At 36.3% G+C, this 24,844-nt stretch overlaps 1 protein-coding gene across 2 annotated transcripts in view; it reads right to left on the bottom strand.

The window, feature by feature from the left end:
- Positions 1-562: 562 nt before the first annotated feature.
- MAP4K5 (mitogen-activated protein kinase kinase kinase kinase 5) overlaps positions 563-24,844 on the bottom strand; it is a 176,488-nt gene continuing 152,206 nt past the window's right edge. The window contains exons 25-32 of one of the 2 annotated variants that reach the window (XM_020991307.2): positions 24,295-24,353; positions 18,227-18,330; positions 17,673-17,850; positions 15,642-15,710; positions 13,037-13,129; positions 10,698-10,768; positions 6,968-7,023; positions 563-1,842 (exon numbers count right to left, since the gene is read on the bottom strand). In XM_020991307.2, coding sequence (XP_020846966.1) covers positions 1,755-1,842; positions 6,968-7,023; positions 10,698-10,768; positions 13,037-13,129; positions 15,642-15,710; positions 17,673-17,850; positions 18,227-18,330; positions 24,295-24,353 — 718 coding nt within the window. In that variant the 3' untranslated portion in view covers positions 563-1,754. The other variant, XM_078150348.1, reaches the window with a different exon arrangement.

Raw genomic sequence — 24,844 nt, forward strand, 5'->3', positions numbered from 1 at the left:
GTTTCAACAACTTTGGTCAATCACTTCTTTGTAATAACATTCCCATAGAAGTGACAGGATATTCCTGATAATGCTGATTCACCAAGCATGTTTTTGGTGGAACAAAGGCACAAGGTCAGATGGGATATCTTGCATACCTCTTCAGTGTGATGCCATTTGATGCCTCACCCAATTCTGGGCTACAGCATGAGTATCATGACAGCACTCTCTGGTGCAACCACGGTAGTCTTCATCTGTCTAGAGCTCTGCAAAGAGTTTGTTGACACCCATTATTAGATGCAAGGCACTGATCATACATTTTTGGAATTGGACTGAAAGATTAGTTACCACATTTCCCTGTTAAAATGACCAAAGAATGGAAACATTTACATTTAGGGGAAAAAATTTCAAGTAAATGTAAGAAATATAAGGAAAAAACTCCACCATGTTTTTCAGAGAAATTTTTTATAGGTAACATTGCCCAGTTTAATTCAGGTCAAATGAAACCCAGTTTCTTGGAGAAAAACCTCTTCTTTATATTGTGTATAATATTATCAATGCTAAGTAAATTAATACAGACAACTGGAACCAATATGACTTTAATGAGGCACATAAGATGGCAGAGGGGGAAAAAATTTAAAAAGAATGACTCTTAAGTTTTATTATTTTTAGAATACTGATTCTCATAATATGTATTTATACTATCCCATCAGGAATTATCTTTCACTTAAAGGCATTTTTTCTTCTTTACCGGACCCCAAGTGAACAACCACATGCATAAATGAAAACCCTAAAACACATGCATAGTTACTTTATAGGTATTCCTTCTGGCACAGTATAAATAAAATGTGTCATAAATAGTTAAATACTTTCCCTCCTACATTTGGAATGGCTAGATGTGCGCAAAGATTAATGTCTCATGAGTTATTATCAATAACGTAATAAGGAATACTACTTTTGTCAAGAAGACACTTCCATGATACAGTCACACATGCCCTTTTCTAATAATATCTCAGTCATCATCATTATACTGCTATATGCACCCTACATTATTAGTTTGATGTATGAAGCTCCCCTTTAAGGCAATCTGCATGAAATTGTATTACAAAATACTTTTTGTATAAAATTGCAATTAAACAGGAAAAAACAACAAATTGATATACTACCCATAACTCCTAACAAAGCACTAAGCTTAGGGGAAAAAACCCTTTCTTTAAACTGTAAAAAAATTTAAGCTGCTTTGCAACCATCCTTTACTAAAAGTTAGATACATTACACCATTCTAGCAGCAGATTAATAAATAAAAATTAAATATTCTATTTTACAAAAACATACAGATTGGCTGATTTAAAAGTAAAGAGATTGGGGAAAATTCCTACAAAATCATACTCGTTAAGAAAGAATAAGGCCATGCTCAAATGAAAGAATTGTCAGTGCTAAAACCAGTCTAGAGACAATCACATGAGTTATTTTAAAGTGATATGGCACCTTGGTTGCAAATTTTTTTTTTAAAGTGAGCTTCCAGGAACTAAGAAGACGACTACTTGTCTCATAGCTTTTATTAAGCAAACTTTATATAACCACCACATAGTGGCAAGAGATATAATAGCTGTTTCCAGCTACAGAAAGTACTGAATCCTACCCTAACATCCAGATCATTAAGATGTCACCTACAAGAAAGAAAGAAAGTAATATTTCAGTTTGTATTTCATTTCCTTGAAGGCATTTTTCACATGGGTCCAGTTTCATTTTCCTGTCATTTCTGTGGGTGTTGTTCAGTAACTATTTTCATGGCCAGCCAAAATGTAGAGATTGCTGTGTGCTGTAGGATTTTCTGTTGGCCTACTTTCCAAAACAACAACCCTGCAATTAAACCAAAACAATAGAACTGTTTAGAAGTAAAAGCATGTATTTCATGCTTCGAATAAGAACGCACCAGAAATTCATCTCACAGTTCACATTCTCATAAGACTACAACTTTGCTTTACATTCAATTCCTTAAAAGCTTTAAAATTCTTTATAGAGTAGTTTGGCAATATCTGACCTTAAGGAATCAGAAAACTTTGTTATATAGGATGGCTCTGGGAGGGGATAAAGGAGGTAGAGAGGGGGCAATTTTCGGCAATGCAAGCCAAAATGTATCAATAAAATTCTTTTAAAAACTTAAGAAGATTGAAGTTTTGCTCATTTTTTAACAGAAACAGAAAATTATATAATACTAAAATACTACTAATAATGACTAGCTGGGAGAATCAGTGAAACAGGCCCAATTCATCAAGAGGTCTCTTACTTAGACCGGTTCTCAAGGTAGTGGGAAAACTGGCATCATGATGAAAGTACTGATGTTCATCGCCTTTCTCTCCTGCCCTGTCTCTCTAGGGTATGTGTAAGCAGGAACAATTATGGACCATGAACACGGTAACTTTCCTGAGGATGAGAGGGAAGTCGACAGAAAGAAATACTGAAGATTAAATTTGACTACCACTGAAATTAGGGACAGGGAATACAACATATCTCACATTTATATATGATACTAACATTTTGAGCTGGAAAGGACCTTAAAGTCATGCAGTTCAACCACCTCATTTTATAGATGAAGAAACTAAGCCTCAGAGAAGTCAAGCGACATGTTCTTCATTGCACAGCCAGTAAGTACTTGAGCAGAACTTCTGCTCTGTTGTTAACAAAAGCCCTTTAACTCTGGACTTCTTCCTCTTATCCCTCTTTCATCTTCTGGCACTCATGGAAACCTGCCTGTGCCTGACCACTCTCTCCAGGATAGGCTGTTCTTCCTCTCCTGCCACACTAACAAAGTGACCAAAAGGAACGGGCAAACTCCTGGCTCCTTCGTAGATCCTTCCAGACCATCCTCCCCTCTGGTGCCATTACTGTGTCCTCTGTGCTCACGAAACAAACTCTACCCTTTCATCACTCTGCCCTGATTCGTGTAATTACTTATTATTAGCCTTCAGGTCACTATCCCCCTGACTCAGGTGCCTGGATTTCTTCAGTAGTTGGTTCAGTATTTGTTTCCACATTTATTCCTATTCTCCTACTGATGGACTTCAATATTTCTGTTGGTGTGCTCCCTGAACACCTCAGATTCTGAGTTCATCAAACTGCTTAACACCCATGTTAACTCCCATAACTCGTACCTTCATGGTTTCAGGGACATACCTTAGATCTCACCATCGCAGTAACTGTTCCACCTCCATGCTCTCAAATTCTAAAATTCCATTCTCTGCTCATAATCTGCTGCCCTCCCATCTTTCCCTTTGTTTGCCACCACCATTACATTCTGCTCTGCTATTCTACCACCATGTGCTCTGGCCTCACACCATACTTTCTGTATGTTATGTTTTCCCCCTGTTGACTTTTGCTAATTTTTTCCTGCCACTGTCCTCTGTGATGACAAATGAGTCTGTATGCTAAAATGGGGCTGCCATTGGTCATCATGTTTCTCTGGCTGGCAAGGATCTTACGTGTCCTCGATGCAGTGGTTGTAAGGCTCTTTTAGTCTTATCATTATGGCCGTTCACAGAATTAGATTTGGGGAGTAAGGAAGTAACTTCAGAGACCATCTTCTGGTCCAGGGGTGAGGAACCTGTGGCCTTGAGGCTACATGTGCCCCTCTAAGGACTCACGAGTGGCCCTTTGACTGAATCCAAACTTCACAGAAGTAGCCTTGAGACCACACGCTCCCCATCTCTCTAGTCCAATTCATACACAAAAGGAATTCCCACCGTAATATATCTGACAAGTGGTCATCCTTTGCTTCAAGTCCAAGGAGGGGGAACTTATCACCTCTAAAGGAAAAATACAGGAACTTTTGGAAGCAATTTTCCTCTTCACAGCTCCCACCCACGACTCTGGACCCAAACAGAACAAGTCCAGTCACTCCTCCAGTAAACAGCCCTTGAAATATTTGAAGATAAACTGTGTGCCTGCTCCATAAGTATTCTCTTATCAGTTCCCACAATCGATTCACATGTGACATGGACTCATGGGCTTTACCATTCTGGTTACCCTCCTCTGGACACTCTCCAAGTTAGCAATGTCCTTTTAAATCCACAGCTGAACATAATTGCTGCTTGTCTAATCTTGGAAGCTATGCCCCCCCTTAATGTAGCCCAAGATTACCACAGCCTTTTTGTCTAGGACATCACACTTACTCATATTGGGCTTGCAGGCCACTACACCACCCAACATCTTTTCAGAACAACTGCTGTGTACCCATGTCCTGTTCCTATTTTTTGCTGGTGAAGCTGAATTTTTAGTGCCTCAGTGAAAAACTTTACATGTATCTCTACTAGATTTCATCTTATTAAATTTAGCCCAACATGTTAGCCTGTAAAAAACTCTTTTGGATTCTGACTCTGTCATCTGGTGTGTGGGAAGCTATCCCTTCCAGCTCCCAACAAATGACTCAGTGATCTGTAAGTCTGACGAGCAATTATCTATGGCTTTATCTAAGCCACTGATAACAATGTTAACTATTCCAAAGCCAAACACAGACCTCTGGGTACTTCCTTGAAGAGCTTCTGCCAGATTGATATTGAACTTTTTACAATTATACTTTGAGTTCTGAACCATCTGATTGTAATAATGTCTAATCCAAATCTCGCCATCTTCTCTACAAGATTATCAAAAGGGTTGCAAATTTCTCTAAGGAATACTGATGAGAGTCAAGGTCTTTATTTTTATCCATTTCTTACTTTTAGGAATCAACTTCTTATTTAAAAAGGATGACTTGGCATTGTTGTAATTGCATGCAGTAGCCTCTTCTCATCTTTATCCTTTCTTCTAACTTGATATTAATTTTTAGCTTTACTTTATGTACAGGCAATAGACTGCACAGCAAGATAATTCTGATATGGTTCCCATACCAGTAGCCAATTATTTCCTATATGATGGAGTCAATTTCATTTTTTGTGACGTAGTCCAGTACCTTTTATATTCTGGAAGAAAATACTCATAACATATAGATAAGAGCTTCTGAGTAATTTACAAGGCTTGAGTATCTTATTTCTTGTTCCCAAATAATATTTCCTTGTCCTGCCTCGTATCACATTCACATGAAACTGAGTATCAAAATTTATGCTGAATAAATATGTAGATCTTGTCAAATTCTTCATGGAATTTATTTCATCATTCTTTGCAATGGTTATTGGTTAATAAGTTGCATTTATTTTTATCACAGTCCTACCCATACTCATCATGAGTATTATGAGAGATAACCAACCATCTCATGTAAATATTTTTCTTACTGCTTTTGGAAACATAGCAAAACCAATTATTCTCTACCATTTACAGTCTGGGTGACCTTGTGCAAGTCATTTTAACTCTATGGGTTTCTTAAGGTCTTGTTCAGCTCTACATCTTTCTTGAGAACTGCTTTATTTGCCTAAAAGTGGAAAACTTATGAGCCATCCATTTTACATCTTCTCATTTCATGTCAAAACTAATGTTGATTTCTTCTAGTATCTGTTAATTCACTAGTTTTTAGGAAAAGATCTCATACTTAGAGTACCAATAGTTAAACTAATATTTACAAACCGTCTAAAAATGGTGTGCCTTTCTTTCTACTGCCATCACTGCAAGAGTGAAAGGGAGTGCATGAGACTGAGTGCGACTTTTGATTTTTTTTTTTGCACCACTGCCCCCAAATTTATCATCTAGTGGCTAACCCGCTCATTCTGATGTCTGTATTTAACCAACCTGGTCCTTGGACAGTCTGTTATTGGGACCAGCAATGTAAGAATTAAAACTGCAAATCATTCAATGAGCAATTGTAAGATAGATGATGGATACAAATACACTCTAATAAAATATAGTGTACGACTTTCAAGGGAGAAGCACTGTAAAAGCATTGTCCAGGCACATTTGTAACTGGAAAAAAGTAATATACTTGTCATGTATCAAGAATGAGACCACTGATAGACAACCCAAGATATTATATGATCAAGAGGGAGATCTCTAGCATGTTAAATAAACTATCTAGATAAGATTCACATAAGATGAGATGGTATGGAGGGAGAAGGAAAGGTAGGTTGACAACTGCATCAGAAGATGAAAGCATAGATCTATTATAGATCCAAATTTTAACATCTTTTTTTGTACTTTTACTGGCTAGGCAATGGGATTGAGTGACTTGTCCAGGGTCACACAGCTAGTAAGTGTCAAGTGTCTGAGGCTGGATTTGAACTCAGATCCTCCTGATTCCAGGGCTGGTATTCTATCCACTGCGCCGCCTAGCTGCCCCATTTTTCTGCACTTCAAAAGGATATTATATATTTTAACTAAAGAAGAAATCTGTATTTTAAACAAACATTACTTGAAGGTTCAGACAAAAGTAAATCAAGGGCTTTTACAAAGGTTATTTACTGGTTTTTCATGGTCAATAAACACTACTATAATCTACATGGAGTAGGTTACTTTTATGGTAGGCAAGCAAGCAAGAATGAATATTTTGTTTTTTATGTAGTCTAGTTTGAAAGAAGGAAAAGGAACGTGGTGGAGGGTAGGGATGGGGTGGGGGGAGCTAAAACAACTTTGTGAAATGGTACGTTTTGGGGTTTATCTTTAATTTTTTCCACAAAGAGAGCTAAGACTCTTTAATGTTGACTGAGTTTCACAATAAACAAGGAATATTGTATTCCTTTTGATGGATGGGTAAGTGTTGAAAATCCAATCTGATTTTTAAAATACTTATTAGAGAATGATCAGAAAATTGTTTAGAGCAATTATAGGGTCTGATAATTTTCATAACAAAGATATGTTCCTTTTAATTTTAACTTTGAGTGATCATGACTAATAACTCTTATAGCAGTAAGAGATCTCTAAAAATATTAGATCATCTCAACAAGGAATTTAGAAATTTTCTCTAAAACGGCTGAGTATAGCATGAGTTCCATTTTTAGAATTTTCAGACTCACTTACATGAACAAAACATTTGCACCCTTTTAATTTTTTAAAAATTAATTATTACCTGTCAGAGCCTAGCAAACGGAAAACTCTAGTTTCATCTGAAATCTCCTGGGTAACCTAAAAAATATTAATAGTATGAGTCAGGTTAGATAGCATGCCAAATCATAACTATGAAAGTTTTCCTCATATATAACAGAAAAGTACAGTAAACAAATTTTCATAACAACAAGCATTTACTTAAGACAACAATTCTTTCAAATAAATTCAGAATTTACGAAGAGCCTAGCTAGGAGCTGTGAGAAATACAGAAGACACACATAAGACACAGTCTCTGCTCTCAAGAAGTTTATAGTCTTGTTGGAGAGAGAAGACGAATACACAAAGCAATTGCAATGAATACAAGAATATGTGCAGAGTTTTGCAGAACATGTTATAGGCGGCTCAGTAATAAGTAGTTCAGAAAAGTAGAGGCATCAATTCTACCCATGTATTCTATTCTTGTATACTTTCTGAGAATCTGTTCCATTAATTAGCATCTTAGTGTTTCATTTGTTTCCTCTCTGTCTATAACCATACTCAAACACCCGCTATTCTAAAAACTAAACAAAAAACCTGACCATGGCTGGTTAGTACTTGAATTCCTTTAAGAGATACCTGCAATATTTTTCTATGACATGGAAGTTTGGGATTTTGGCTACGGCATTCCTGAGACTTTTCCTTTTGCAGTTTATCTCAGGAGATGCATAGATGGATTCCTTTTTTTTTTTCCTTTTTTGAGAGGCAATTGGGGTCTGAGGCCAGATTTGAACTCAGGTTCTCCTGACTCCAAGGCTGGAGCTCTATCCACTGCACTACCTAGCTGCCCCAATAAACCAGTGACTTTTTCTTCCTCTCTGGTGAGGCAGTTGGGGTTAAGTGACCTACCCAGCGTCACGTAGCTAGTGAGTGTTATGTGTCTGAGGCCACATTTGAACTCAGGTCCTCCTGACTCCAGGGTCGGTGCTCTATAGCTGCCCCCTCTTGCTTCATTTCTTGTAGGTATTGATCTAGACACTGTAAGAAAGGCCACTAGTCTCTTTTTGAAGCTATTACAGAGTTACTATCTCCTTTTCAGAGATCTCTAGGTTTACAACAATTTTTTATAATGGTTGATGTTTTTCTTTGATTCACTTGTCTCTCCATATTAAAAGTTCCTGAATTGGGCTTTGTGCCAGGGCCATTCTCCATCCCCTCCATCCCCTTTGAATGAGGCTCTACTTGGTCTTGCTCAGGGGTCACCTGGGTTTCCATGCTGACTTCTACTTCAAGGGGTTAGGTCCTCCTGGATATTTGAGTACAAAGCACTGAGCTTTCAGGGCCCTCTCTGGAGGGCCTTAGAGCCCTTGGGCCTGGGGTGTCCTGGTCTGAGTGCTGTGGCCCCATACTGGCTACCACTAATAGAGGTGTTCTCCAGAACTTCCCAGGTGCCCTCCCCTCCCCTGGGGCCTACTACCCAAAGACATAAAACCTCAGCTGTCTCAAGTCATGCTGGGAGGCTGCCCTGTGATGCGGCTGGTAAGTCCCCTTTCCTACTGGCTTTGGGTTTCTGGCTGATAGCTGGGGTGGAAAGAGTAATTTCTCATTGGATTTCTTAATTATTATTTGGTCTGCTGAGTATTTTGAAGTTTTGCTAGAGGTATGAAGAAGGTCTGAGGTATGTGGAAGCTTTTTAAAAAAGTATCTAATAGATTCTATGGGTTACTTTTAAAACTATCTTGCCTAGGCTTCCTTCTGCTCTCTTTAGTCAGTCAACAACTCTTATTAAATGTTTCCTATGTTGTAAGTACTGTGCTCAGTGCTGGGGATACAAGGAGAGACAAAATACTGTATTGTTCGACTGTGCTTACTTGTTATAAGAAAGGGTTATTTTTCACTTGGAGGCAGAGGGTAGAGAGAATCAGGAGGAGAAAAGGGGCTAACAACAGTGATGCCTCCCAACCCCCCAAAAGAAGAAAAGTAAACAGAGTGCCAATGAAGCTTATAAAAATAATGCACAGAAGAGAAGATGAAAACTTCTGGGACAGAAAGTTAAGAACAGCTTAACATGTTGGATCTACCAAGTACTTAAAAAATAAAACAACAAGTGGAATGTTGTGAAGATTTGCATTTCCATAAGCAATCTTCTCTCATTAGATTCCATCAATGTGCTTCTCCCGATAATTATCAGTTGATGTTCATTAACTTTTAGAAGTATTTATGAATTGTAATAAAATAGCTGGTACAAAACATCCCCCCCAATTCAAGGGTCATAAGTCCATAGAGAAGTCTGGGGGAAAGTGGGCTCAAGCTTAGAACACATGAGGTAGCAAAGAGGGTAACAACTTCTAGCTCTTGGAATGGAAATTCTTTGGCCCCCCCTGGTGAGGCCTTCACGAAATTCTCCTTAAAACTATGGCCAAAGGGCTACAAAAATGTGCATACCCTTTGATCCAGCAATAGCACTTCTAGGGCTATATCCCAAAGACATCAAACAAATGGGAAAAGGACCCACATGTACAAAAATATTCATAGCAGCTCTTTTTGTGGTGGCAAAGAATTGGAAATTGAGAGGATGCCCATCAATTGCGGAATGGCTGAGCAAGTTGTGGTATATGAATGTAATGGAATACTATTGTGCTATAAGAAATGATGAACAGGCTGACTTCAGAAAACCTGGAAAGACTTATATGGTCTGATGCTGAGTGAAGTGAGCAGAACCAAGAGGACTTTGTACACAATAACAGAAACGTTGTGCGATGACTAATATTGTTAAACTGAACCCTTCTCAGCATTACCTAAAACATCTCCAGAGGCCTTGGGATGGAAAATGCTGTCCACATTCAAAGAAAGAACTATGGAAGTTGAATTGCTATCAGTTATTTTTACCTTCTGTTGAGTTTTGTTTCATCTTTCTGATGGTTCCTCCTATTGGTTTTAATTTTTACTTACAACTTCACTAATGTGAAAATATGTTTAATAGGAATGTAAATGTACAGCCTATATCAGATTATGCGCTGTCTTGGGGAGGGTGGTGGGGAGAAAAATTTTCAACTCAAAAGCATATGGAAGTGATTGTTGATAAATCAAAATAAATTAATAAAATTTTAAAAAAAATTCTCCTTAAGTACATACAGCGTAGCTTTCTGCTGGGCTGTCCTGAAGCTGCCTTCTCTCACTGTATCCACTGCTGTCCTAGGGACACTGATAGGATAGTGATGACAAGTTCAATCTTCTGACCCTTCAAAGTTCATCTGCTAGTCAAGGAGGGGAACTGTGGGGCTGGAGCAACATTCTTCTCCAGTACCCCAAGGGATTCTTTCTCAGGGGCCTCTCCTCTGGCTCCAGACATCTGAAAGCTGGAATCTAAACTAGCTTGATATTTTACACAGGCTCCAGAGGAAATGACTGAGTCACTGGTTGCAAACTCAACAAACTTCCTGTGTAGTGTCATTTCATTTCTTCCAGTTCAATCTTTCCAAACTGAGTATGGACTTTTCACACTTAGTTTAATGCCTTTAATTGACTTGTTGATTGAATAAGGGTATTTTCAATCTTATAAAGGCACCATCTTATTAGTTACTTTAATTGTGAGTAGGATGAATGGTTCAGTTAACCTGCCCCCCTTCCCCAACTTTAAATGTATTATCAGTACAGAGCAGAGACTCTAAAGAAACCCACACAGAGACAAAACAACAGGTAATGTCCCTTAGGCCTTTTGAATCGTAAAAATTTAAATCACTGAAAATCAATGAAAACAACTGATAGTAACTTACTTCATCTGACTTGAAGCTTTTACCCTGCATTCCATGTTTCCAGAAGGCTAATACACTGTCTTGAAGGCATACTAAAAAAGAAACACCAGAAAGTGAAATTTTTAAGCTAAAACCAGTATACAATGGTTTATTATGAATTTTGTCAAACAATTTTAACAAAAGAACTATGAAGTTCCTTTAGTGTTTGACCATTAGTTTCTAGACCATTAATTCCCAACATTTTTGTAGTTAAGCCAATCAATTCCGAGCTTCAGTAATTTGTTGATAATTGTTTATATGAGTTTTCAAAATTATATAACCTATGTACTCATTTACACCAGAATAAAGTTTTGATGACCTTAAGGTCAATTTTAGAACCCACAGCTATTTCTTTAACTGGATGAAACAATGGAAACACCATTCTTACAATAAAAAACATAGCAGTAAAATAAAATCATGATTTATTAAGTAACTTCTGTATTGTCTCTGTCACAAAATTAGGTTTTAAAAAATAAACTTGTTCATAGGCTACAAGACACTAGGCAGAGTCTAGATATAAAATATCTAATAATTAGATTCCAATAATAGGTTACCAATGAATTAGATAATCAGTAATAAATAATGTGATTTGGGATTTAGTAACTAGGGTGTCCACATAACAAAATCATTACAAAAATTCAAATGGAAGTGGCAGGAAAAGGTAAGCAAGATGTTATCAGATAAAGTCCTTACAATAGCCCTGCTATTCATAGAAATTAGATACCTTATAATTTAGTTGGGACGTGAGGTTGATTTTTTTTTTAAGAAGAATGTTCTAGCAGTATGATTTTGTCCACCATTTAAAATAAATTACAACTGATGGATTCACAGGCTGCTTCAAGAAAACACTGCTTTCACTAGAGGCAATTGTGAGTGAGAAGCAGAGTAGATTAGTGGATAGAGAGCCAGCCTCAAAATGAGGAAAACTTGGGTTAAAGTCCCACCTTTCAGTGTCCTGGGTAATCCTCTAATACTAGAAGTGCAAAGCAGGTACCAGTCTGAACTGGTAGAAGAACTCTCCTCAGAGGGAGTTCCTCTTAATGAAACCATAGGTTTGGTTTAAATAATGACAATAGTAACATATGGACTGCTAGCCAGATTTTGTTATTGTTGTTTAGTCATTTTAATCATGCATGACTCTTTGTGACCCCATTTGGGGTATCCTAGGCTGATCCTGGAGTCATTTCCTTCTCCAATTCATTTTGCAGATGAGGAAACAGAGGCAATTTAAGTGACTTGCCCTGGGTCACATAGCTAAGTGTCTGAGGCAGCATCTGAACTGGAAGACCTGTCTTCCAGACTCTAGGCCCAGTGTTCTACCAGTTGCATCACCGAGTGACCCATGTTATAAGCCAGAAGGCATCCCTAAAATCAATGCTCTTTCCATAGGATCATACTATTCTTCACATTCAAATGACTAGCTTTATTTTCAAATACAATTTGCACCTAATAATAAAGCTTAAGTTTTTGTGACAGTCATATCAATATAGTAAACTGTTATAATCAAAAATTTTCTCATGTCCCAAAGGGAAACTACCAAGACTTTTTAACTTCTGATTTAAGGCAATGTCAATTTTCCAATTTAAAAAAGAATTCTAGTTCACAAAATCTTTTTCACAAATTTTACTGCCAATAGGCCTTCTCTCAAACACATGCCATTTAATGCGCCACACTTCACCTATCTATATATAATTGATGAGATGAATAATATTTCTTGTGTAAAGATTAGCAAACATGAAAGAATATTTCCCCTAATATATACAGACACATTGCAATCAGAAGGATAAAATAAAATAAGTATATTTGTCAGTCTTAAAACTGTTCTGCCTTAGGGGCAGCTAGGTGGCGCAGTGGATAGAGCACTGGCCCTGAAGTCAGGAGGACCTCAGTTCAAATCTGGTCTCAGACCAAACACTTGACACTTACTAGTTGTGTGACCCTGGGCAAGTCACCCAACCCCAACTGCCTAAAAAACAACAACAACAACCTGTTCTGTCTTCAAGGGGCAAGTCTTGCAGGTATAAGAGGAATTTAAAATCATTCACCATCACAACACACCAAGCAGCACTTTACAGATAAGAAAGCCTTAATATATCTAATATTGTCACATCACACAAATACCTCCAAGGTATCAAAAGAATTGGGCTCAATGTAACTCACTTGATGCAGTAAAGGGGACAATGAAGAGAAACAAATGTAATTTCAAACTTTAAAATATTTAGAAATTTTAAAAAAGTTAGCTATGACCTAGTAACCTAAATGTAGTTTGAACAAAACATATCTTCCTATAAAAAATACTGAAGAAAAACTCACTGACTTACCTACAGATTCAATGCAAAAATCAAAACTCAGCTCAGATGCTAGTTTCTTGCTTGACTTCAGTTTTCCTTGAAGATTTACAATTTTCACAAACCCTCAAAAAAAAAATCCACAAAGACCAAGCATGGAATAAATATTATAGAAATAAATGTAAACTGATATGCATGTATAATAAGCAGGTAGACAGAAAAGTCCTGATGAAGTGAAAATAATTATAACTGAGTGAAAAGTACCTTCTTTTTCTCTTCATCAATGTATAGTCAGTAAAAAGTCAGGGGGGTTTTTTTGGGTATGATTTAATATATATTTCTACAAAGAATACTCTTTATTAAGATGTCTCCTTTGAACAAAAGGTAGATATCATGAGTTCCTTACTTATAAAGCATATAGGAAAAATTTTAATCTCTGTAACTGAATTTTCATAAATACATCACTTAAACATTAATGTCAACTAAATTATGTACTACTTTAAGAAAAATGGGCTATATCCCTCCACAAAATTAAATTATTAGTTAACTCATAAATAATATAAAACTAGATTATGCTAACAATTCATTTGCACAAAGTATAAAAAATACATTTTCTTACATTTTAATTTCCTTGGAGGAAATAAATTGGACTATGAAATTTAGTAAGAGCTAAGATAAGAAATGCACATTAACTTCTCAACTTTCCCTGAGTTTTAAGCTTGCTAGCTCAATTTCCATTTTGACTACGGCATCTCTTCTTTTTTAAAAACCAAATTCTCATTTATCCATAACCATACTTTTTGGCAAAATATCCACCTTCTGCCTTATGGAATCCTGGTTGTAGTATTACTCCCTGATTGACTCAGCTTGTTTCCTGGGCCTGGGATCTCCCAAATCCCCTTTTTTCTCTTAAGAAACAAAAAAAATTCAGTAATGAAGAAATTTATGATTGTATTTTATTGATTCTAATTAATAAAATTCTAATTAATAAGAGATTACCAGGTATTATATTTACAAATCTAATACAGAAATTTCCCCCAATTAATAACAAAAACAACAATTGCTAACATTTACATAGCACCTAGTATGTGCCAGGCACTACACTAAGTGTTTTTGAAAGATTATCTCATCTGATCCTTATAGCAATCCTCACATGTAGGGACTATTATTAGCACTATTTTAAAGCTGAGGAAATTGCAACAAACAGATGTTAGATGCCTGGCCCAAGGTCACACAGTTTGTGGTCGGGCTCACGGATTCAATTCAGAAAGAACCTCACAGGTCATCTATTCCAGCCCTTTCATTTTATGGATGAGGAAACAGAAGCCCAGAGAAATTAAGTGACTTGACAAAGTTTAGGGTTTGAACAAAGGTCCTAGGACCCCAAATCTAGCACTTTTTACCTTTAAAATACCAACTCCTGCATGCAGCCTTCCCTAAGTCACCCATATCTATAAGGACCTCTATTATTACATGGCATGGTTTTGCAACTTGCTGATGCATTTATCAGAGACTCTGTGCATTATAATGATCTATGTTTGCTTCTCATTCTCCTACTGTATAATAAGCTCTAGTAGGGAATGCTAACTACACTTTATATCTTCTCCCTTCCCTAGTACAGTGTCCTATATAAAACAGGTGCTTTACAATTATTTTAAAACACATTTTACCATTATAGAATACAGTGAAATATATAAAGCACTAAAATTATTCTAAGTACATTTCAATTTCCTTGATAAATCATAGGGTATTTCATGATTTTGTAAGATTTTATGAACATCAATTATCACTATGTAATAGCGTGAGGAAGATGGCAATTTGACCACTCCAGTTGTCTGTATGCTATTAGGATGTAAGTTGTTGAAGAGCAGGAACTTTTCCCCTTTTATCTTTATATTTCCAGTGTTTAGCAAACAGCCTGTTATATAATAGCTGCTTTAATAAATGTTTATTGATTTATCAATCAAAAGATGGGAATTTATTGCAGCCATTCAGGGCAACTCCATAATACTCAGTCTTTCTTACTCCTTGTGACAAGAAGATAACCCAAGAAAGGACATTGGGGCAATAACAGCATCTGGGTACAAAGTGTTCTCATCTGTAGGACAGTGGGCTAACTGATCTTTAAATGCTGCTGCTTCTAGCTTCAAATTCTACGATTCCATGAGGAATCTATAGTCTATAGAATAGTTCAGGTAAGTAATACTGAAATTTGAGAGAAAACATTACAACATATTCTCTAAAATGTTTTTTCACTACTGCAGAAATGACTAAATTTTAAAATTAATTTAGACTGGCTTTACTATAGCCAGTTAAACTGGTCAAAAAAGGAGTATCTTCTAGGAATCAGTACTAGATTAACAAATTCCACTACTTCCTAATAATTTTTTTTGAGTTGTAGAGAGTAAACTGAATATTTTAGGTATGAAAGAATATTCTTTTGAAAATTGATTGGACATCTTATGGAGAATAAAGATAATTCTGAATTAATTACCACATGATCATTATTTTTTACTGAAAAAGAAGTAACTATTGTCAACATGAATTGAAATGGAGTAACCATGAAACTTTTTGAAACAATACAGTCAAATTTTGCAATTACAGAAATTTTTAGAAAACAGATGAGAATAGTACTTACTGTCTAAACACACTAGAACTGTATCTCTTTCCAATTGTGTCACATGGATGGAATCTAACTGCTGGTTGCCTTGATGAAAGGGGAAAAAAAAGATTATAATTATGTGTAATCTTAAAAAAATTTCAAAACACAGAAACTGGAACTTGGAAAATATATACCATTTTAAAATTCTGCTCTAACTTTGGTTCTTTGGGTTTCCAGCTAACTATGGACACAAAACGAACAGTAATTAACATCGTAATCATCATCTTCATCTTTTTTAGAATAAGGTATTTGAGCAAGAAAAGAGGATATAAAAGCTAAACATACCCATGAGGATTAAGTTTGGTCTGTCGAGGTATATGGTGACAAAGAAACATGATAAAAGTAGATTTGCATTCCCAGACTATAAAACCTGTTACAAAGCAGTTATCAAAACGATTTGGTTATAGGTAAAAAAGGAAATAGATCATTGGAAGAAATTATGACTACTAGTCATACCTGCAAATATATATCAAAAACCAAAATTCTTAACATACTTACAGAAACTAAAAACTGGGGAAAAGATTTATTATTTAACGAATGTACTTGGGAAAAGTGACCAAGTATTTGGTTGGATACATACAAAACCCACATATCACACTACTAGCTCAGTTAAGTCCAGTGAGATGACAACTAAGCACAAAAAAGAATTGTAAAAAAATGGAAATGGAATAATGTATTTATATCCATTGTGAGAAGAGGTGAGTCAATCTATTAAAAACACAAGGAATCAGAGGGAACATATGTACTTGATTACACTAAGATAAACTGCACAAACTGGTAAAGATGACAAAAAGTGGGAATAGTTAATGTTAGAGGGCTTGTGGAAAGACAAGCATATTAATGCATTGTTAGTGCTGAAGCTATGAATTAGTATAACCATTCTAGAAAGCAATTTGTAATTATGCTAGTCAATGACTAAAATTTCCATAAATGCAGCCTAGAAACTGTGTTGTATATATCCCAGGGAAGTCTTTGACAAAAAGGCAACACACACACACACAAGTACATGCATGCATGCACACACGTGAATGCTAAAATAAAAAGTTCTGCTCTAAATGTTTGTAATAGCGAAGAACTGGAAACAAAGTAAATGCCCACTGATTTGGGAATTGCAAAACAAATTGTGGTAAATGAATGCAATGGAACGTTACTGTGTTGTAAGAAAAAACAAACCAAAGGAATACAGAAAACACGGAAAAACTTCCATGAACTCATGTAAAGTGAAATAAGCAGAGTCAGGAAAACACAATGAGTACAACAAAGTAAACAGAAAGAACACCCACCAAACAATAAAAACTGAATGTTATGAAATTATAAAGACCAAATTTGGCCCCAAAGAAGACATATGAGAAGATGGGAGAGGGAGAAGGATGAAGAATAAGGACAGGGACAGGGACAGGGGACAACAAACTTGGTTACCCAACTGGAACTGGCCAGCTGGGTCCCATTGGCTGAAAGAGGGAATAACACAGACAAGGGGTGGGGAACCTGTGGCTTCAAGGCCCGTTAATAAAAAGATTTGTGCTGTGAAGTTTGGATTCAGTCAAAGGGCCACACTTGAGGACCTAGAGAACGACATGTGGCCTCAAGGCTGCAAGTTTCCCACTCCTGACATAGACACTCAGCTGGGAGAGGGCTGAAGTTGACAAACTTTCATTAGTAAATTATCTTGTACTACGATATAATGAACTAACTCCTGACTAAAGCATTAAATTATATTTAAATGATTTTCTCTTTATCATGGGAGGGGGGTCAGGGAGAAGACAATATGTATTCTAAAAACAATTAAAAGCTTAAAAATTAGTTATGTTTATTTTTGTTACACATACAAACAACACCCCATATTCTTTTTTTTTTTTAAGGCAATTGAGGTTAAGTGACTTGCCCAGGGTCATACAGCTAGGCAAGTGTCAAGTGTCTGAGGTCACATTTGAACTCAGGTCCTCCTGACTCCAAGGCTGGAGCTGCAGCCCCCCATATTCTAAAAGAGAAAAGAACTCTACTCACCTGCACCAATTTCTGTAAACCATGAAGATGCAGAGTTCAAGTTGATTGTCTCAAACTGAACAACCTGACCTGATTCAATCCCCTTGCTAAGAGCTACACACACCATGGGATATTCTTGCTCTGGTATCACTAGCATTTCAAATACATTCAAAGGGCTGGGCAAAGGAAAATCAAAGTGCTATAGGAAAATAAATGAGAGAATTTTAGTTAACATATTTTCCTATCATTCAGACAGATACTGAATATGTATTCACTTCCTCATAGGTATAATTCCAGAAAGCATTACTTTTAACAGAACTTAAAACATGAAGCATGTAATAGTTTCTAAAAAATGTGTTGTATAGATTTAACTCAATCTTCAAAAATGTGAAGCTTCTCTGAAGTAGATTAGCTTAACAAAATTAAATTTACTTGTGCTAAATAAACAATAAAATTGGTAAGAAATTTTAACAAATGACATGATACTTTTATAATTCCACTTAATTTTGACACCAGTAGTAGCTCTTTATAATTTATTAGAAAAAGAAAATAAACTATAAATATAGAGAGCACACCTTTATTAACATGAATTTCTGCATTGGCTCATACCACTGAAGCAAAACAATTCCAGACTGCAAAGCTCCACAGAGGTACTTGTGTCCCGTGTAGGGGTTTCTCACTTGAAGGAAATATAAGAACATGAACATCACATAATTACAGCAAGAAATGACAAATCTGAAAGTACTAATATCCAAGTTTTTCTCATATTATTCTCCTCTATACATTCCAGGCAAAACGAATTTGTTTTTCCTTCAAACACACTGCACTCTCACTTCTACGTCTTTGCTCATGAGGTTCCCTATGCTTGAAATTCCCTCTTCCCCTCTACAATAATTTCATCCATTAAAGTTACATCAAATGTCAGGTCCTCCAAGAAATCTTGATTAATCATGACCTTACCAACCATTTTGGAAAGAATCTAGAACTGTACCCAAAAAGACATTAAACTGTACACAGTCTCTGACCCATGGTAGCCCTAGACATATACCCTAAAAGATATCAAAGAAAGAGGAAAAGGACCCATATACAAAAATGTTAATAGTGGCAACTTTTTGTTACAGCAAGGAAGTGGAACTAAGAGAGTGCTCATTAACTGGGGAGTGTCTCAAAAATTAGGACATATTAATATAATGGACTATTTTAACCATAACAAATGTTGAACATAACAGATTCAGAGAAGACAAGGAAAATTTGTATGAACTGAAGCAGAGTAAAGTGAGAACTTGGCTAACAATCTGTACAGTGACTACAGCATTGTAAAGGAAAACAACTGTGAAATACCTAAGAGCTGTGATTTCAGATGACTGGTGACAAATCATGCTTCCCACCTCTTGGAAGAGAGGTGATGGACTAGACGTACAGAATGAGCTGTCATTTTCAGACATGGCTAATATGTGGATTTTATTTTGTGTAACTACGTTTGTTATGAGAGAAAAGTTTTTTTGGCAGGAGGGGAAGGGGATGAGAATAAGTACTCATACAGCTCCTATCACATGCCAGGCACTGTACTAAACACTTGACAAATATTATCTCATTTAATCCTAACAGCTCTGTGAGGTAGGTGGTATTGTTATCTTCATTTTACAGATGATGAAGCTGAGGTAAAAAAAAAAAAAGATTAAGTGACCTGTCCAGGAACACAGAGCTAGCAAGTGTCTGCGGCTGAATTTGAACTCAGGTCTTCCTGACCCCAGGCCCAGCACTCTATCCACTGTATAGCCTAGGTACCTCAAGAATATTGAAAAGTAAATTTGAGGAGAAAAAGAAGATAGTGATAGTTACCCTAATAAAAAGGAAAAAAAGAAAAAGATACCAATGAATCATGTTTGCTGAATGAAGAGAAAATGATGAAATCTGGCCTTAATGTAATTTAATTCAAAAGTATTTATTAAACACATATTAAAGGTACAAGGTAAGATTATTATTTGATATGACTGAGGTTTAGAAAAAAAATTAATTCCATCCATAGAATATCTTTATTCACCAGAAGGGGAAGAAGAATCAGGATGCAAAAAATAGATGTGCATTATATTCTTTTTTAAACTTAAATACTTGCATATTTAACATATTTAGATAATCTGAAAAGTAAAAGAATCCTTAAAAAGACCTTCCCAAATAAAATAACGTTCTTACCACTTTATAGGAAAAAAATATTACCGGCAACTATTATTAAAGACTGACTTAAAATCTTGGTGCAATATTATATACCTATGTTCTTTTTTCAAAACTCAAATACTTTAAATAGTCTTAAAAGGGTCACTTTCCTTTCAATTAAAGCTGCCCATTATAATTCTCTTGGCAATCAGTTTATAGGCAAGTATAGATACATAAAGGAGACTATGCCTTTCAGATTACCCTTCCTCTATTCTACTTTAACCTTCAACAACCATAAAAAAAGTTATAATAGTGTTGTGTTACAAAAACTAATATTATCTGTGTATTAATAATCTTAGGATATAAAATGCTAGAAGGTATGGCTGTTTTTATATGGCATGTAGCTCAATAAACAGAAGAACACAACAGAAACATAAGCAATTTCAAACATTTATTAAATTCCTAATATGTCCCAAGCGCTATGTTAGGCAGTGTAGATACAAAGACAAAATGAAACAATCCCTGGCCTCAGGTGGTTTGTATTCTAATAGAGGAAAACAACATGTACTCATATAGATATATACAAAATACATAGGCAGGAATATACAGAACACCGCCCCCACACCCCATACATAAAAAGCAGAAAAAAAGGCAACCTTAGAGTGGAAGGCATTTTCAGTGGGAAAGATGAGGAAACATCTCATGCAGAAGTTGATGCTCAAGTTGAGTCACAAAGGAAACCAGGGATTCCAAGATGCAGAGGTAAGGAGGGAGAACACAGCTATGAAGACAGCAGATGGAGCGCTGTGTATAAGGAACAGCAAATAGGCCAGCACGTATATTGAGTAAGTGGAGGGCACTAATATATGTAAGAAGGCTGGAAAGATAAGCAGGACTTTAAATGCCAAACAGTAAAGTCTATATTTGATCCAAGAGGTAACAGGGATCCCCCAGAATTTGCCAAATAGGGAGGTAAAATAGTCAGGCTTTAGGAAAATTACTTTGGTAGCTATTTGGAGGAGGAATTGGAATGAAACGAGGCTGGAAGATTAAATGAGTGGTTATTTCAACAGTACAGATAAGAAGGAATGAGGACCTAATCTAGAATGGTGAAAAGCTGAGTATAATATGGGGGTGAGGGGGGGGATGGATTTTTAATGGAATAGAAGACTTTTAAGCATTTCTGATGAAAAGATCAAAGTTGAGAAAGGAATTTGAAATGAATGCAAAAGTCAAAAGAAACCTAGAAAGATAAATTTATCTGAGCAATAGGAAGGGGCTATATGATGATGAAGTAGGTTACCATTCTAATAGGGGGAAAAAACCCTAATGTCTCTTCAGAATTTTAATATCTTTAAAGAGAAGGAATTAATAAGAAAAACAGAAGACCTGGGAGTGGAATGGTTCTGTTCTGAAGGCCTGAAAAGGGAAAAAAAGAAGATAAAGTAAGAAGAGGAAAATACTACTATAGAATGGAGGGAGAAGGGGGTAGAACTGGGATATGTGAGATTATACTATGTGGAGGAAAGAATGAGGTGAGCAGGCATCAGATGTACCTCATTCTTATCTAAAATGGACGAAGGAGGTCTGAACACATACACAAAGAGCTTGGTGAAGAAAAACTCAACAAGAAAATAAGTGTGGATAGGAAGGGGAGATATTAAAAGGTAGGATGATTTTGGGGAGGAAATAGCTGCAAACAAAACAAATTTTCTGATTCTGAAGGAAGTAGTAGAAGAGAAAAAAGGAAATAAAAGCAAAAAACTAGGATCTGGGGGGGGCCCCTTAAATTGCCTTTTACACAACTGGGTAAAGGCTAATCAAATTATGTCATATTAAAGTAATGGAACATTACTGTACCATAGAAAATGACAAGAGAGATATCAGAAAATTCTGGGTAGTATGAACTAGTGCAAAATTAAGTAAGCAAAATCCAGACAATAATTTATACAACGACAGCAAAGTTGTAAAGTAAAACAATTTTAAAGGATTGAAGAACTCAGATTAATGCAATAATGATGTCTCCAGAAGACCTATAATAAAGCATGTTACCCACCGCCTGACAGATAACTGATGGATGTTAATGTTTAGAAAGACATATTTTTTTAACATGGTCACTGTGCGGATTCATTTGACTTGATTATATTTATATTACATGAATTATTTCTCCCCTTTCTTTCACTAGGTTTTCAGTGGGACAAGATTAACAATAGTGATGCCAAAAATAAAAGGGCCATTAGAACATTTTTCAAATGCACAGAAGAGAAAAGGAGGAAGTTCAGAAGGAAGCGGAGACAAGCAGTACAGTTCTCAAAGTAATGGGTAGAATTTATTATATACTTTAAAAAATGTAGGTGCTAAGGGCAGCTAGGTGGTGCAGTGGATAGAACACCAGCCTTGAAGTCAAGAGGACCTGAGTTCAAATTCGGCCTCAGACCAAACACTTGACACTCACTAGCTGTGGGACCCTGGGCAAGTCACTAAACCCCAATTGCCTAAAAAACAAAAAACAACAAAAAAATGTAGGTGCTATTCAATGGCAATGCATTGTGAATCCTTTTTGTTCTGCTGTGTGAGTATGGTAATACTCTTTTTGGTGTTTAAATTCAGAATAAATATTTTTAAAAAAGATCATGGGTAATTTTGGGAAAAAAAACATTTTCAGTTGAGTATTAAGAATGAAAGTCATATTGTAGAGGGTTTAGAAGAATGTACAAGGTTAGGAAATGAGGGGATAATAATTAAACATAACTATTTCAAGGAGTTTGGCTGAGAAAGGGGTGAAAGATACAGTATGATTACAGGTATCAGGAATGGTAGGATTTAATGATTTTTTTTTTTGGGGGGGCAGCTAGGTGGCGCAGTGGATAGAGCACTGGCCCTGAAATCAGGAGTACCTGAGTTCAAATCTGGCCTCAGACCAAACACTTGACACTGACTAGCTGTGTGACCCTTGGCAAGCCACTTAACCCCAATTGCCTAAAAAAACCCCAAAAAAACCCCAATTTTTTTAAAGGATGGGTGATACCTGAATGTACGCAGCAGAGAAGGAATCAGTAGATAAGATGGAAGATTGAAGAGAAGTGAAGGACAATAACAGTAGGGACAATATTCTAGAAAAGATGGGAAAGAGTTTCAAGGGTTCATGTAGAGTGACTGGCCTTAGCAAGAAGAGCCACTTCATCACAGACTAGAGTAAAGGAGTTCTTAGCACATGATATTGTAGGAATATGTAATGAGAGAAGAGGGAGCTCACGGTGAACAGCCTTGATTTTCTTGGTAAAGTATGGGGCAAATGATCAAATTCCTAGCTAAAAGGGTTACTGTGGGAAGCTTGAAGAGGAACTGGAAAGTTCAGAACAAAACTATTTGTGGTGTGAAGCAGAGAATCAAATAGGGAGTAAAAAAACTGCCTTGCTACTATCAGGGCCTGGTTCAGATTTGCTAACAAAAATCTGTAATGGATCAAGTTAGCATGGTTCTAGTTCAAGAGCACATGAGTTTTAGCAGGATATGAGCAGATAGAGATATAGCAGATAGTAAAAGTAATCCAAGGCTGAGGTTTGTCAATATATGAATGACAAGCACTAGTGATGGAGGGAATAAGCATTTATTAAGTACCTACTATGTGCTGAGTACTGTGCTAGGTGCTTTACAAATATAAGCAAGTGTGGATACTATAGAATTAAACTTGTTCATTAAAGGGTTGAGATTTGGAAGGAAAGGCAGTGTAGCCAGAGTAGGGATGATAGCCTAGGAAAGCACTAAGGGATAGGGGGACTAAAAGTCCAAAGAAAAGTTTTGGAAGAACAAGGTATAGGAGGAAATGGAGTTATAGATTACGTTCAGCTAAAGGAACCCTACCACTTGTGAATGATAGCACAATCAAAGTGGAGGAGCAGGTCATGAGTTTAGTGAATCAAGGAATGAGGAGGTTAGGGTTTCTCAGTCAACAACATGTTTGCTAAAGTGTCATAGCATGGGTGAAGGAATGAGGGCAGAGGGGGGTCTGTGAGCCAGGCAACTGAACTCATTGAGAAGGGAATGAGAATGTCTTGGGGACCAGTAAATAACAGTAACCAGGATATAGGGTGAGTGATAAGGGATTTTAAAGAGGATCTCAAAGGAGGAGAGGATGATGAATGATGCTGGTAGCACAAGAGAGTATGGAACTGGCAATGGGGAAAAAGGAATATTCTGACTATCTTCAGGACAATTGACTCAGGTGGTAGGAAGGAAGGTATAACCAAATCAAACCACAATAAAGAGAGAAAGCCCTTAGATAACACAGTAAAATGCTTTTAGAATTACACACATCAAATAGCAATAAAATAATGGTCCTCAAACTTTTTTATATTATGATCTCCCAGAGATATCACCAAAAAAGAAAACACAAAAACCTAAGAACTCCAAACATTATTCCTGGGCACTCTTAAAATAATATTTAAAAGCCCTTATCCTCCAGTTAAAAAATACTATTCTTACTTACCTATGCAGCATTTGTGACAGCCTTTTGTATCAGGAATCTTTGTTGTTAAGGCAAATTTCCTGAAATTATAAAAAGGTCTTAACATACTTTGCTGTACTCTTATGATAACACATATTGTATACCCTACTTCTCAAAATTAAGTTGGGGAATTTTCACTATCAACAAAACTGGATTCTTTTCTTTTAATTATTATTGGATAATATACTTTTTATTGATTTGGTTTTTAAAATGTTTTATTTATATGTTTTATCTTTACATCAGTCACTTCTGGAACTACCTTCTACCTTCACACAACACTGAATCCGTCTTTGTAATAAAGAAAACAATTAAGCATAAACATATGATATAGTGACTCAATATGACAATGTATCCAATATTCTGCCTTGGTAATCTTTTGTATCTCTGTAAAACAATATTCGAAGCCATTCACATATCTTAGGGGTTTTTTTTAACTGTTTCCCCGGAAAATTGTTATTGTTGCTGTTCAGTTGTTCCAGACTCTTCAAGACCTCATTTGGGGTTTTCTTGGTAAAGACAGTAGAGTAGCTGC

Source organism: Phascolarctos cinereus, unplaced genomic scaffold (assembly GCF_003287225.1).
Source record: "Phascolarctos cinereus isolate Bilbo 61053 unplaced genomic scaffold, phaCin_HiC Scaffold_2;HRSCAF=192, whole genome shotgun sequence".
Lineage (NCBI taxonomy): Eukaryota > Metazoa > Chordata > Mammalia > Diprotodontia > Phascolarctidae > Phascolarctos > Phascolarctos cinereus.